At 39.5% G+C, this 13,150-nt stretch overlaps 1 protein-coding gene across 4 annotated transcripts in view; it reads right to left on the bottom strand.

Annotated features, from left to right (window-relative positions):
- Positions 1-271: 271 nt before the first annotated feature.
- The window catches only part of Ankrd12 (ankyrin repeat domain 12), a 91,124-nt gene continuing 78,245 nt past the window's right edge, over positions 272-13,150 (bottom strand). For all 4 annotated transcript variants that reach the window (XM_063231964.1, XM_003464453.4, XM_003464454.4 and 1 more), the window contains 4 exons: positions 11,832-11,930; positions 8,621-8,764; positions 5,564-5,659; positions 272-4,662 (listed from right to left, as the gene is read on the bottom strand). In XM_063231964.1, coding sequence (XP_063088034.1) covers positions 4,477-4,662; positions 5,564-5,659; positions 8,621-8,764; positions 11,832-11,930 — 525 coding nt within the window. In that variant the 3' untranslated portion in view covers positions 272-4,476. The remainder of the gene's footprint in view (positions 4,663-5,563; positions 5,660-8,620; positions 8,765-11,831; positions 11,931-13,150) is intronic.

The following is a 13,150-nucleotide window of genomic DNA, read 5'->3' as shown; positions in this document are numbered from 1 at the left end:
TTTAGAATTTTTATTAAGTTTTTGGTACGATCCCCTCCCCCTTCTTTTGTCTGAGACAGAGTCTTGCTATGCAGTTCAGGCTGGCCTTCGAACTTGCAGCAATCCTCCTGCCTCAGCCTCTGGGCTACTGGGATGGCAGGAGTGTCCCATCATGGCTGGCAGTACAGTCACTTTTGAGAACTCACTTCTGATAAACACAAACCTATTCTGTGATCTGTATTTGGCAGGATGTCCCCAGGAAAAATAACAAAACAAAACAAAACACGAGGTCTCAATGTTCATAGGTTTATTCATAGCCCAAAACTGTAAACAGTCCAACTGACAAAAGAATACACACAAACAACTCAACTTCCTACCACTCACTGGTGAATCATTACTCACGGCTGACATATGCAACATGGATGTATTCCAAACCTTGTCGAGCAGTCAGGTGCATGAAGTCCTGCTGGAGACCCAATCTACCTGTTCCAGGTAAAGCTAAGACAGTGAAAGGAATCAGCCTTGCAGCCGCTCCTGTGAAAGCACTTTCTGGAGTTCCTAGCATCTCCATCTGGGTGACACAAGCCCGAGTGTGAACATCAGCCCAGGACTCAGCGAACTGGCTAAGATCTGGGCAGTTACCAGACAGAACGGCTGGAAACCTGAAAAATGTACTTGCCAATGTTCTGTCAGCCACTGTCAACACGCCACAAATGTTTTCCAGCTGCTTATGGCAATGTTATTTTTAAAATGGGGAAACAGACGGCTACCGGAAAGCTTTTATCTTCTACAGTTGGATATGGCATCCAGATTTTTAAACACTGGGTTAAGAACTCATTAATCACAAATTTCTTAAATTTGCTGAGTAATGAAGCTGATTTACCATTTAAGCAAATCCTACTGAGATTAACAACATATCTGCACGAGCCTGTAATTTAGCAAGACATTGTCTTAAAAAAAAAAGTGGGGTTAGGGTTGTAGTTCAGTGAAGGCCCTCTACTCAGTCTCCAGTACCAACACTTTAAATGTATATATGTATATATACACATACACATCCAGGTGTATGTACTAATGGAGAGCTAGCACACATATAATACTTTTAACTCTAGGTATTTTGGCTTAGCCACCACTTGGGTCAATGGAATTATTTTATACTTTATTCACCCGTTTCTTTTATCAGTCTTGGTTTTCATGACTGGAAATATTCTAGGTGACCATTTCTTTTATTTTTTTCTTCTGTTTTTGGATGCAGGGTCTCACTGTGTAGCCCAGGCTGGCCTCAAACTCAGTGATCCTATCGAGTGCTGGGATTACAGGCGTGCATCACTGTACCTGGCTTTCTGTGGATTCTTAAAATCCTATTTTAGGTACAAAAAAGACTCCCAAGTAGACATGAAAGAAATGATGCAAGATACTCTAACCACTAAACTTCACACAAGCCTTTCCAAAGATCTATAATCATTCTTTGTCTTAAATGTTCGCAATGATTTTTTTTAAAAGATGAAATGTCTTCTTATGTATAAAAAATGAGGACTCCATCATAAGTCTTAGTCAAAAAAACTTGGTGTTTATGTATGAGGATGTCCGACAATAAAAATAACTTTCTGGAAAAGAACAATATATATTTGTGCTGTACTCAATTTCTAGAATAACTGTAATACTTAAACCCTGTTAAAATGAGTTTCATGGGATCTGGCTGTGATTTAGTCATAAAATCTGCAACATACCTACTACTTAATTTATTTGTGAGACCTCTCACTATCGAACAATCTGAAGGGGAAAGGTTAATTCTTCAGAGATTGTTTTCTCAGTGTGACTATTTCTGCAACTTTGCCAGCTGCCTGAGGAAACGTTAGGATTTGGTTTACAGTTATGGGAGTGGAAAATAAAAAAAACATTTACCACGCATTTCACTCTTTAATTTTTCTATAAAAATATAACTCTTTATTAAATAACATGCACAAATATCAACTAGTCATTTATTAAACAGATACGATTTAGAACAAGATTTAATGTAATACAAATCCTTAAGTACAATTTAGTATCTTGTTCATGATATTTGAATAGCTTAAAAAGAATCACTGATTAAACTGACCATCTTTTATTTTTCTTTCAAAATCCATACCTCTTAGGCATATACCAAATTTTCCCCAGCATTTCAGAGCATAGTATCTTTAGCTGAAGAGCCCTTACTTGACTACGGTTTCCAAGGAGAGGGCAGAGCTCCTAGAGGAAAGAGTGCTGGTGCCTTGTCTGCACAGAGGAGTCTATGGCGGCAGAAGTGTGTGGAGACTCCAGCTGTCGAGGTGCCCAGGAAGCTGGGGGGGGCCAGTGGTGGAGACCACAGGGCGGGAGGAGTCCTGCACCTCGGCTTCTGGCGCGCCCATGTGCTGCCCCCACAGACCCTGGCACTGCTTGGACCACTGCAACAAAATGCTCCAGACACTGCCTTTTTTTCTTATTTCCTATCATGTCAATTCTCTATGACCTGGCTTTTAATTTTTAATGATGTGCCACACAATCCTATCACAGTTCCTTTTAAGCGAAAGTATAAACAAACTTTGCAGTAAGTTTTTCATATTAAAAAGTATTGCTTTTATAAATTAGCTTTTAATGTTCCCAGCCTTAATAACGTAACTTCAACAAAACCAGTGCTTCAGAATCTACCCTGCCTTTCTGGCCCAATGTGTCCAATAAAAAGGCCAAATCACTTACCTAAATTTCTAAAGAAAACTACTTCCAACCTTTATAATAAAGTCCTCACACTGTGTGTTTTCACATGTGCTGCTTTATTGCGCATGCCAAGTATATTAAGAATGAAAATAGAAATTGATGTAAAAATGCAAAAATCCCTAAGCTTAATATGTACCTTTGCACTAAAATCTGCTACATTCAGTTCTATAAGCTGGGATTTCCAACTTGCAAGCTAAATTTAAACCATTCCACTCCTTATACATTTGAGCTTTATCTGAACAGAAAACACCCAAGTATTTCATAGTTCAAGAAAGTACTGTGAAAAGTTTGGTAAATTTTGTATCATAGACTTATGATGAATTTTTACACTGGCTTTCCTTTTAAAATGTTTTGCAAGTTTAACCCCAGGTTTTAGATCTGAAATACTCCTGATATTTAATCTAGATCATGTTATAGGAGAAAAGATAAGTATGTTAATTATTTTATTATAAAACAGAATACCAAGTCTTAATTATAAAATTTTGCAAATTATATGATTTGCATCTTGATACAAGGAAAAATACAACATATTAATCATTTTTCATAAACATTTCAGAGACTGATTGGAATATTCCTAAATCTTTTATTATTCTGACTACCAAATATCATTTTTAAGTACTCAGTTTTTATATTAAAAGTGCAAAGGCTATTAAGCTTAAAACATTAAATTTAAACAATGTAAAAAAAGTTTTACAATGATTTAACATGACCAATAAAATTTATTAAACATATTTACATATATTCACAAATTCTTTCATAGATGAGTATTAAAATAGACATTTACAATTTCAGAATTTTCATTCAAAGGCATTGTTTGTTTTTGTTCCGGGGGAAACAGGGTCTCCTCTGAGAAGAGACAGTGCTGTTTCTCTGCACGACTATTCTAAGCGAGGTGCCACACAGTAAGCCACAGTATCTATCACAGGAGACTGGTGTGGAACCCCTCACACTGTTCCAGGCATCAACTACGGACAGAGTTAATCAGAGGCAGCATGCAGTACAACTCAGTCACAGGCTTTACAGGGATGGCAATGGAGCCGCGCTACGCAAACCCACGCATGCCTTAGAGAAGTGTTGCTATCTGAACACACGGCTATCACACGCCATACAAACTACAACTTTGGTCCAATAAGATTTAGACAAAACAGTTTTACAGTGTTTGTACATGTTTTGACTATCGATCCCTTTGTATACATTTTGACCACTAATTACAAGATGTACATTTGCACAATATGTATAAAATAAGTTATTAAAAAGGAAGACAATATTAAAACTTCCAAAAAGTAAACTGTACACTTAATTTACAGATATAATAAACTGAAGAAATTTTGTGCCATTTTTCTTTCATCTTAGAAACTATTTGGTAGGAATTGAATCTTTTACTTTACTAATACCTTTTTTTTTAATAAAACCTGAAAGAAATTCAAATACTAGTGGTTATCTTGTTATTTAAGAGTGCTAACAACTCCCAGCGCTGTTAGCAGACGATCTCAACTTTTCAAGTAACTCCTCTGTCTACCAACGTGCTCCAATGCAATAGCTACCTGTCACCAACATAAACAGTTTTGTTAGAAACTGTGTTTGGACCCCAGATCCAAAATATTTCTCTCCATTTTCTATAAAATGACAGTGTTCACTGTATAGCCGACTGTACTCCCACCTGACCAGCTGCAAAGGCCTCATTCGGTGTGTGTCAGAAGCAGCTTTCCACAGTTTACAGCACGCGAGCAGTCAGCTGGGTGACACTGTTACAAGGAGTGGCTGCTATATGGGAGTCAACTCAAAGTCGTCATTAACATCAACGAGGGGAACATAGAACTCCTGGATTTCGTAAATGCTGATAGATTTATAGGTGGCAGGATCAAGTTCCTGGAGTTTAAGCTGCCATTCTAATCTCTGGACGGCGTTTAAAGCCGCAGCTTCGTGTTGTTGCCTCATTAAAAGACAGGTCTATTCAGAAGAAGAGAGAATCAATCCATTATTCTACTACGTTTGTTTTGCTTAAAAACAATCTCATCTGTAGTTTCTTTAGGGACTCAGATGGATACATTAGAAGTCTATTTCCGCTCAACCCTGTTCCTTTCAACATGCTAACTACTTCTGGGTCTACAACTTCATCTTATAAACTCTGATTTGAAAATGCTCCTTCAAATTATGAGACTTCAAATAATCAAAGGGAGTGGGCTGGGGATATCACTCAGTGGCACAAGCACCTAACTGGCAAGTATAAGACCTTGAGTTTGATGGTACCAAAAGAAGAAAAAAAAATCATAAAATCCAGGAAGAAATCTTTTTAAATCTCAAAGTAGTTTTCTTCTTTTCTTTGTGGTTACTGGGGACAGAACCCAGGGCCGCACGCATGTTGGGCAAGGACTCCACCACTGAGTTATATCCCCAGACCTTTTTACTTTTTAATCCTGAGATACAGCTTGCTAATTTTTCCAGGGGGGCCTCAAACTTGTGATTCTCCTGACTGTCTTTCCTGTGGCTGGGATTACAGGCATGTACCACACTACACCCAGCTCAAATTCTTTTCTTTACAGATCTACGAAATGTATTCCTTCTTTTTACCATTCTCCGTGGTATTGATAACACCACATAGACATACATACTGGATATTAAGAAGACTCACATTGAAAACTGATTCTTCTGTAGTACTTTGATCTTTTATACCTTAGTCTTTAAAATGGACTTGTGGTCTTTATTTCCCTTCAGCTTTTCAACTGTGCTGCTGTGAGAAAATTCATGACTAACCACACCTCCCTTCCTGATTATTTTTCCCTAGCCAAGCAGCAGTTTCTATGTAGAAAGGGGGAAGTACTGAATTAGACTGACTTCTAAATATACATACCTTTAATTTGTCAAACTTATCATCCACATCCTGTAACCAAGACATGAACTGTCTTGCATTGAAGCGATCTCTCACCGAAGTTTTACTGTCATCAGACTGAAAGAGAAGGTTAGATGTTGTTGAATATTGTCACACAATAACTGACTTTATCTGCATGCCAACACAATGCCTCTTGCATCGCATATGCCCCATTTAGTGATGAGGAAATTGTTTTAAAGAAAGTAAGTATGATAAAGCTTGGTTTCTGCATCCAGCACACACAGTAGTTATTAGGACTGTCCGGATGCTGTTTCTCAGAAAGGTAGGTCCTATAAGACATGTGCCTGTGACATCCTTTCTAAAGTCAAATGATTTCAGGTTTAATTTAAAGTTTGACACATGTAGGGAAAGTGTCAAGGTGGGAGACAGCTGCCTTTCAAGCTGGACCCACCTTTTGGACTAAGTGCCTGAATGAGTTCTGGAGACCACCAGTTTGGAATGAAAACAGCTCTCTGCACATTTCAGCTCTCCACTGGACTGCACAGCTTTGAACTACTAACATGTTTGGTTTCTATCCTCTAAGTGAGGAAAAGAGTGCCTCTTTTCACTTTCTGGGAGAACTGCAACTGTCCCAAGGAAGTACACCATCTAATACCAAGCACTCCTGTTACGCCCATGTGACCAGTCACTGGCTTAGGCAGAGTGGCCCATGACTAAATCACTTACATTCTCAGCAACCCTGCAGATTCTGTGACCCTTAAAGATGATGTGCTGGGTTTCGTGGTATAATCTGTATCTCTAAACTTATGAAGTGCACTTAAAAAGGAAGTAGTATGAGAGGCAGGCTCCCTTAGTTGAGCAGGCTGCTCTCTGGCGCAGGAAGCTGGTCTGCTCCTGCTGTCAAAGCCAGCCTGCAATGTGGCCCCAACTTAGCAAGTCCCTGAAAACTCAGAAATGTTTTCAGGATGACTTTCTCTGGCAAGAGAACAGGTCCCACATTTCGGTATCTCATCAACCTTAACTTCAACATTAACCCAGTGGGGGCTGGGGGTTTAGCTCAGCGGCATAAGCACCTGCCTTGCAAGCAGGTGGTCGTGAGTTCGATCCCCGGTACCGATAAAAATGAAAAAGACAAAAAAACAAAAAACAAAACATTAACCCAGTGGTCTGGATTGCTAAGAAAAGTTGGGCAGGGCATCAAAATTCCTATAAGATGGAATGTTTGCATTACTTACTTTTAGGAGAGACAGTAAAAGCAAGTCTTGGGTAGAAATCCCAGAAAAGTAAATGAAACTAAAGCAGTAATTTCTTCACATTCATGTGAAAAGGATTTTCCTCAAGAGAATGAATAAGTTTATCAGTCCTTTGATTATTAGGCTGATTGTGGCCCGGACTTGTTTTTACTAATTTTGAGACTGAGTTTACTGGGAAAAGTCACTTAAGTTTTAAACTTCTCTTTTTAAATCCCATGAGGCTAGGCATCCCACACTGCTCTCTTTCACTACACGGAATTTTTTTCTTTTAAAAAAAATGACTTAACTTATTTCTATTTTGGTGGTGGGATGGAATTCAGAGCCTCAAGGGTGCTAAACAAATATTCTACCACGGAGCTCTCTCTCAGCCCTAGCCCAGATGTTTTCCTCTCTCTCACATCTTATCAGAAATTGCTTCACGTTATGATCCAGTAGTTTTCCACCTCAATTTCTAGCTCTGCTATGGGTCTGTTCTTATCTTTGTAAATCCTTTGTCATTCCATTTAGTTTGGAAGGAGAAAGAAACAGGTGTTTACTCAACTGTTTTGAACTAGGTTTATTTATTTTTTGAGACAGTCTATGTAGCTCAGCTGGCCCTGAACTCACTATAGCCCAGGGTGGGCCTGAACTTGCAACAGTCCTCCCTCGGTCTCTTCAGTGCTGTATTACAGGCATGTGCTTGATTAGTTATCCTCGTCCTTGATTATAAAGCCCCTAGTTTAGCCTGCAGCAACAGTTCATCTAATTTCAGCTAGACATCCATTGTTCCCTTTAAAATCTTTAAAATTTGGTAATTCTACAAAGCCCCCAGTCTCTTCAGTACCTATTTCCTTGTTTTTTTTTTTGTTAAGAGCCTATGATTTAATGGCCCTTTAGATAACTCTAAATGCTTTCATATGGAATAAGTTTCTTTAAATTAAAATTGACCGAGTTCAATTTCCTCTTCTCACAGATGAAATAAACAAAGCCAAGAGAAGAATAAGGATCGTTCTCTGAAATACTGAATTGTTACCCAGTAGCACTTGCTAGTCTATTACTGGGTGACAATCTTGCACTGCTTATTCTTAATCATCTTTTTTTTTTTTTTTGGTACCAGGAATTGAACTCACACTTGTGTTTGCCAGGCAGGCGCTTGTGCCACTGAAGTAAATCCCCAGTCTAACAATCTTAATCCAGTAGATTTTTTCTTTTGTTTAATGAACTTCTTTCTGGCTTCTGCTTCATATGCAATGCATTCTAGTCACATGAAGGTCAGAACAAAAAGTTTAAGCATCCACATCAGAAACAAGTGACCTTAGGGACACTATCCCGAATACACGGTTTTTTTGTGATTACCTGCTTAAAACTAAACTAGAAAATAGCTGGGGATTTAGCTCAGCGGCATAAGCGCCTACCTTGCAAGCAGGCAGTCGTGAGTTCGATCCCTGGTACCGGTAAAAAGGAAAACAAAACAAAACAAAACAAACAAACAAACAAACAAAAACTAGAAAATCAAAGACCCCTTCTTTTGGAAGTTGTTCTTTTTTTTTTGTGGTGGTGGGGATAGAACCCAGGGCCTCATGCATGCTAGCTCAGTGTGCTACCACTGAGCTACACCTTGAGTCCTTTTTATTTCAAAACAAACTTGCTCCGTTGTTCAGCTTGGCCTTCAACTTGTGATCCTCCTACTTCAGCTTCCTGAACAGCTGGGATTCCAGGCAAGTGCCACTATATCACGCTTCCTTTGAGCTTTAAGATTGTTCAACTTTCTTTTATGGAAATAAGATTTTAAAAATAACCCAGTTGCATTTCTAGAGCACACTGAACATTGTTAGCCATACTTTACCTGAGAGTCTAAGGGTACATTGTATACTTCTGCATCCAATAAGACAGTGCAAGCACTGAATGGCAGCGTTTGATTTGCCAGTGTTCTTGCAGCTCGATAATGAACGCGCAGAACTTCCTGTTCATTGGACACAATAAGTTTTTCCTAGTTGAAATAAGAATTACAAATTCATTCAATAAATTCTGAAATATTAAAATCATGTAAAATATGCTAAATAATGTTATTCTGTTTTCTCTTCACAGCAGACGAGAAATTTAAGCATTTCTAGTGTTTTAAAAGTGTAAGTACACTTTCTTTCCAAAATTGGGTCTTTAAAAACGGTTCTAAAGTTCTGTACGGTGGCTATCAACATATTCATTCAGATATTCATCCACCACGTACTCCAGAACATTTTCATCACACCAGAAAAAGACCCCATATCCACTACCTCTTCCCTTTCCCCTTGGCAACCAATACTCTCTACTTTTTGATTTGTATGGATTTACTTGGGGTTTTTTGTTTTGCTTTTTGTCTTTTTGAGACAGGGTCTAACTCTGCAGTCGAGGCTGGTCTCAAACTTGTACCTATCCTCCTGCTTCAGCCTCCTAAGTGCTGGGTTTACAGGCATATGCCATCATGTCCGGCTTGACTTACCTGTTCTGAGCATTTAATGTAAATATTATAAAGCTATATAATATGTAGTCTTTTGTTACCAGTTGATTTTAGCATAAAATTTTCAAGGTTGACCCACATGGCAAGTACTAGCACTCATTCCTTTCTATAAATAAGACTATATTTTGTTTAGCTATTCAACTGATCATGTGGGTTTGAAAAGTAGCAGAAGCGTGTTTCTCTGGCATAAAAAGAACCTTGAGCTGTGGTAACCTCACACAGCATGTACAAGAGCACTCTGACCTCTCCTTCCTGAAAGCAGGAGATGGAACCCACTATTTGAAAGATAGTCAGGGAGGAAAAACTCTTGTTACCAGACACAGAAAGCCAGGGCCAGGCAAACTCTGGACAAACAAACCTTGTTAAAGTAACCTTTTCTTTCCTTTAGCTTTCTTTGTACAACTTAGCATAAAAACATTTTAGCTTTGCCACTCTGTGAGCCTTTGGTTGCTTTTCAGGATTGAGTCATGCAAAATCTACATGAAAGCACAGGCTTATAAGCTTCTGTGTTCTTCACCAGCCTGTCAATTTAATTCTCAGACTCCAGAAAAGAACCTGAGAGGGCACAGACTCTCCTCTACAGCCATTATCTTTTTGGGCAAATATAAAACATGCTGTTCAGTACATTACACTCAAGTTTGTGTTTGGGTGTCTGCTTCCACTTCTCTCAGGCGAAGCGTTCAGAACCAGGAAGTAGAGCTTCTGGGCATGGGGTCTAACCTGGAGAAAGTTTTCAACAGCAGCCTATGTCGTCTCACATTCCCACAGTAACGTAATGGGGTTCCACAAAGGTTATGGCAAGTTTGTGTAAAGAAAGGGAGGAAATTCTGAGAAATCACGTTCGTGTAACTTGTACTATAGTTTATAAAGGTGGTTCCATTTTTATTATGTTACTGCCACTAATCTCTACTGTACCTAGTTTAAAATTAAGCTTTATCACGGGGATACACATGAACAACAGTATGGTTTGTGTTTGACCCCAGTTAGGCTGCAGGCACACCCCCCCCCCCAGGGTCCTGAATGCACCTCCCTGGACAGAAGCTGTCAGTCTACTGCTATTACACACAATTGCAGGTCTGTGTCCTGCACAGAGCTGGCCAGTACCAAGCAGTTCTGCAGGTGCTGGTTACAAAGCCACCAAATGGTAAGGCTCTTTGCTTGTGCTGGTCACAAATTTAAGATGCATTGTAGTATTCTGCAATTCTAAATTGTTGGTCAGTATGTGGAAGGTAGTGTCATTTCTGTTCTCTTAAAACAAAGTTTTGCAAGTTACACAGTTCAAATCAGATTTTTTTTGTCTTTTTTGAGACAGGGTCTCGCTATGCAGTTCAGGCTGGCCTTGAGCTCACTTTGTAGCCTATGCTGGTCTTGAACTTGCAACGATCCTCCCACCTCAGCCTCCCGAGTGCTGGGATTACAGGCGTGAGCCACCACTCCCAGCTCAAATCAGAATTTTTAAATTAAATTTTATTTATCTGAGGCAGAGTCTTGTTATACAGCCTAGGCTGGCCTCCAATTTGTGATCCTCCTGCCTCAGCCTCCTCAGTGCTGGGATTACAGGCATGTGCCACCACACCCAACTTCAAATGAGAATCCTTGTCTGTCAGACCTTCTGGCTTTCTGTAACCTGGACAGGAGTGTAAATGAGTAAGTGATTATGAATAAATGATTGCTATCAGGTGGGTTCAAACATGTCTGATGGCTAAAACAGTTCCTGAAGTGCCATAAGACCTGTAATTGCTACAGAATGGCAAAGGCTTGCACAGTGTTTTAAGTTCTGTATCAGCGCTTTCTTCTTTCACTTGTTCTCCCTTTTTGTAATGCTATGGAACTTGTAGAAGAGGTGCTAAATTTCTGTGACTGTTACCGGGATGCGCAGTACAAAAAGGGTTTGGACCTTGGTCCTGGGCAACTGCTCAAGTATGAATCACAAGAGAGTACCTGTGTACTACTGTGAAGAAGGGGTACAGCTTACACTGTACTTTCAGGGTTCTTTCACCCTCCTGTAAGATTGTCTTAGGGCTGGATTTTTGGAAATCCATGTGAAATGGCTCCCTTTAAAGCTTTCCTGTCACTGGATGTAGGACTAACCGATGAAAACCAGACCCCAGGTAGACTTGAAAGCACAGACAAGCACAGCCTTTGCTCATCAAGTACCAATGTCCTCTTAAGAATCCACTGCTACAGTACTACAACCTCAACAACTGATAAGAGAAATTATTAGAAATAATATTCTCACCATGAACTGTGGTATAGGAACAGATACCCTAAAACAGGGGTAAACACTTTTCGCTTAAGTGGATATGCAGTGTAAGAAAATCAAACCAGTCCTCAAACTGGTTGTAAATAAGAAAACCCAGGGCTGGGGATTTAGCTCACTGGCATAAATGCCTGCCTTGCAAGCAGGCAGTCGTGAGTTTGATTCCTGGTACTGATAAAAAGGAAAAAGACAAAAAAAAAAAAAAAAAAGAAAAGAAAAGAAAACCCATTAATAAAAAAACTGTAGAATATTTTAACTCATTACTTTTTTAAAATAAATGTATATTTAAATATATCTTACCCTTTCAATACTGTGTTGCAAACGTAATTTCATCCTTACAACCTCCTGTTGTCGAAAAAGCTCTTTAAGTGGATCTGACAGTGAAGGTGGTGGTGTTATCTGATTTAAAAAAACATAGTTAAGAATATTAGGTTTTACCAATAATGGGTCATGTTTCTAAAATTAAACCTTGAAGTGCATACATCCTGATGCTGTGAGTTGGGATGCCTGGTTGGTGGGACAGTGCCGGTGGCAGATACCAGGCCCTTCCCTATGCAGAGCTGCGGCCCCTTAGCCTGTGAGGTCTGCAGTCACACATTTCACAGTAATTCAAGACAGTAAGAACTAAGAACACAAAAGTTCACTTCTGAAACCCAGGGACTAGCTCAAACCCAGCACACAGATAGGCATTTTTACCCACACAGTGTGAGGGGGGTTTGAAAATGTAATATATATGAGTTAACAGCCTAAAAGCTAATGCCATCTTGCAGTGGTTATAAAGGGGAAAAGGAAGGGGACCAACATGATTTAGGGTCCGATGTGACAGAGGATAGAGGAAGAGGTCAAAGTAGACGCTGGGCTCTACATGTGGGAAGCTGGAGAGCAGATAATGGAGTTGGTCTTGGACATGATTCTAAGGGTCTCATGGAACATTCAGATGGCCAGAAGCAGCCCAAAACATCTGTTATGGTTTTATTTTGAACGTCTGCCAAAAGTCTCACATATTTAAGATGTGGAGCCTTTGGAAGGGGACTAGTTAATTATGGAGCCAGAGTCCTGTGGAAGACAGTGATCAAGTCTGGAAAAAGCAATGAGACAATGCAGCTCATTAGGTATACTAGGGTTAGACTGTAACATGTATAGTTATAGTACGTTTCAGATTTGCATTTTAAGATGTACATTAAGGGAAGCTAGGACTCACAGCCTATCCGTAGTAACATATGGAAATGGCTTTATAGTATTTTAAAATAAAAAGATTTCGCAAGAGAAAGCGCCAGCAAAAAATACCAAAAGAAAAAAGAGAAAGTTGCCACAATGAAATGAGACAATAAGGGCACTAAACCAGGACAGTGGTAGGGGCCACATTAAGTTTTAAGGCAGAGTGGTTAGAAAGTTGGGTTTGATCAGTTCCCATTATGGTGCCATCACTAGTGAATATGAATTTCCATATGAGGATACGAGAAGGAAGTTTATTCCTTTTGGTACATGTGGAGTTTAGGAATGAAGCATTCACTCCCCAGCTGACAGACCTCGGCTGACACAAGAACCACCTTTCAGGAAAAAAGCAATGGCATAATCAGGGGCAATGGTCTCTCTGTGGGGACAACATCTGTAGGAAG

Source organism: Cavia porcellus, unplaced genomic scaffold (genome assembly GCF_034190915.1).
Source record: "Cavia porcellus strain 051 isolate PalLab524CR breed Dunkin Hartley unplaced genomic scaffold, mCavPor4.1 scaffold_20, whole genome shotgun sequence".
In the NCBI taxonomy this organism is placed as follows: Eukaryota; Metazoa; Chordata; class Mammalia; order Rodentia; family Caviidae; genus Cavia; species Cavia porcellus.
The sequence above is the reverse complement of the archived record's forward strand: the minus strand, read 5'-3'. Positions and strand labels throughout refer to the sequence as shown.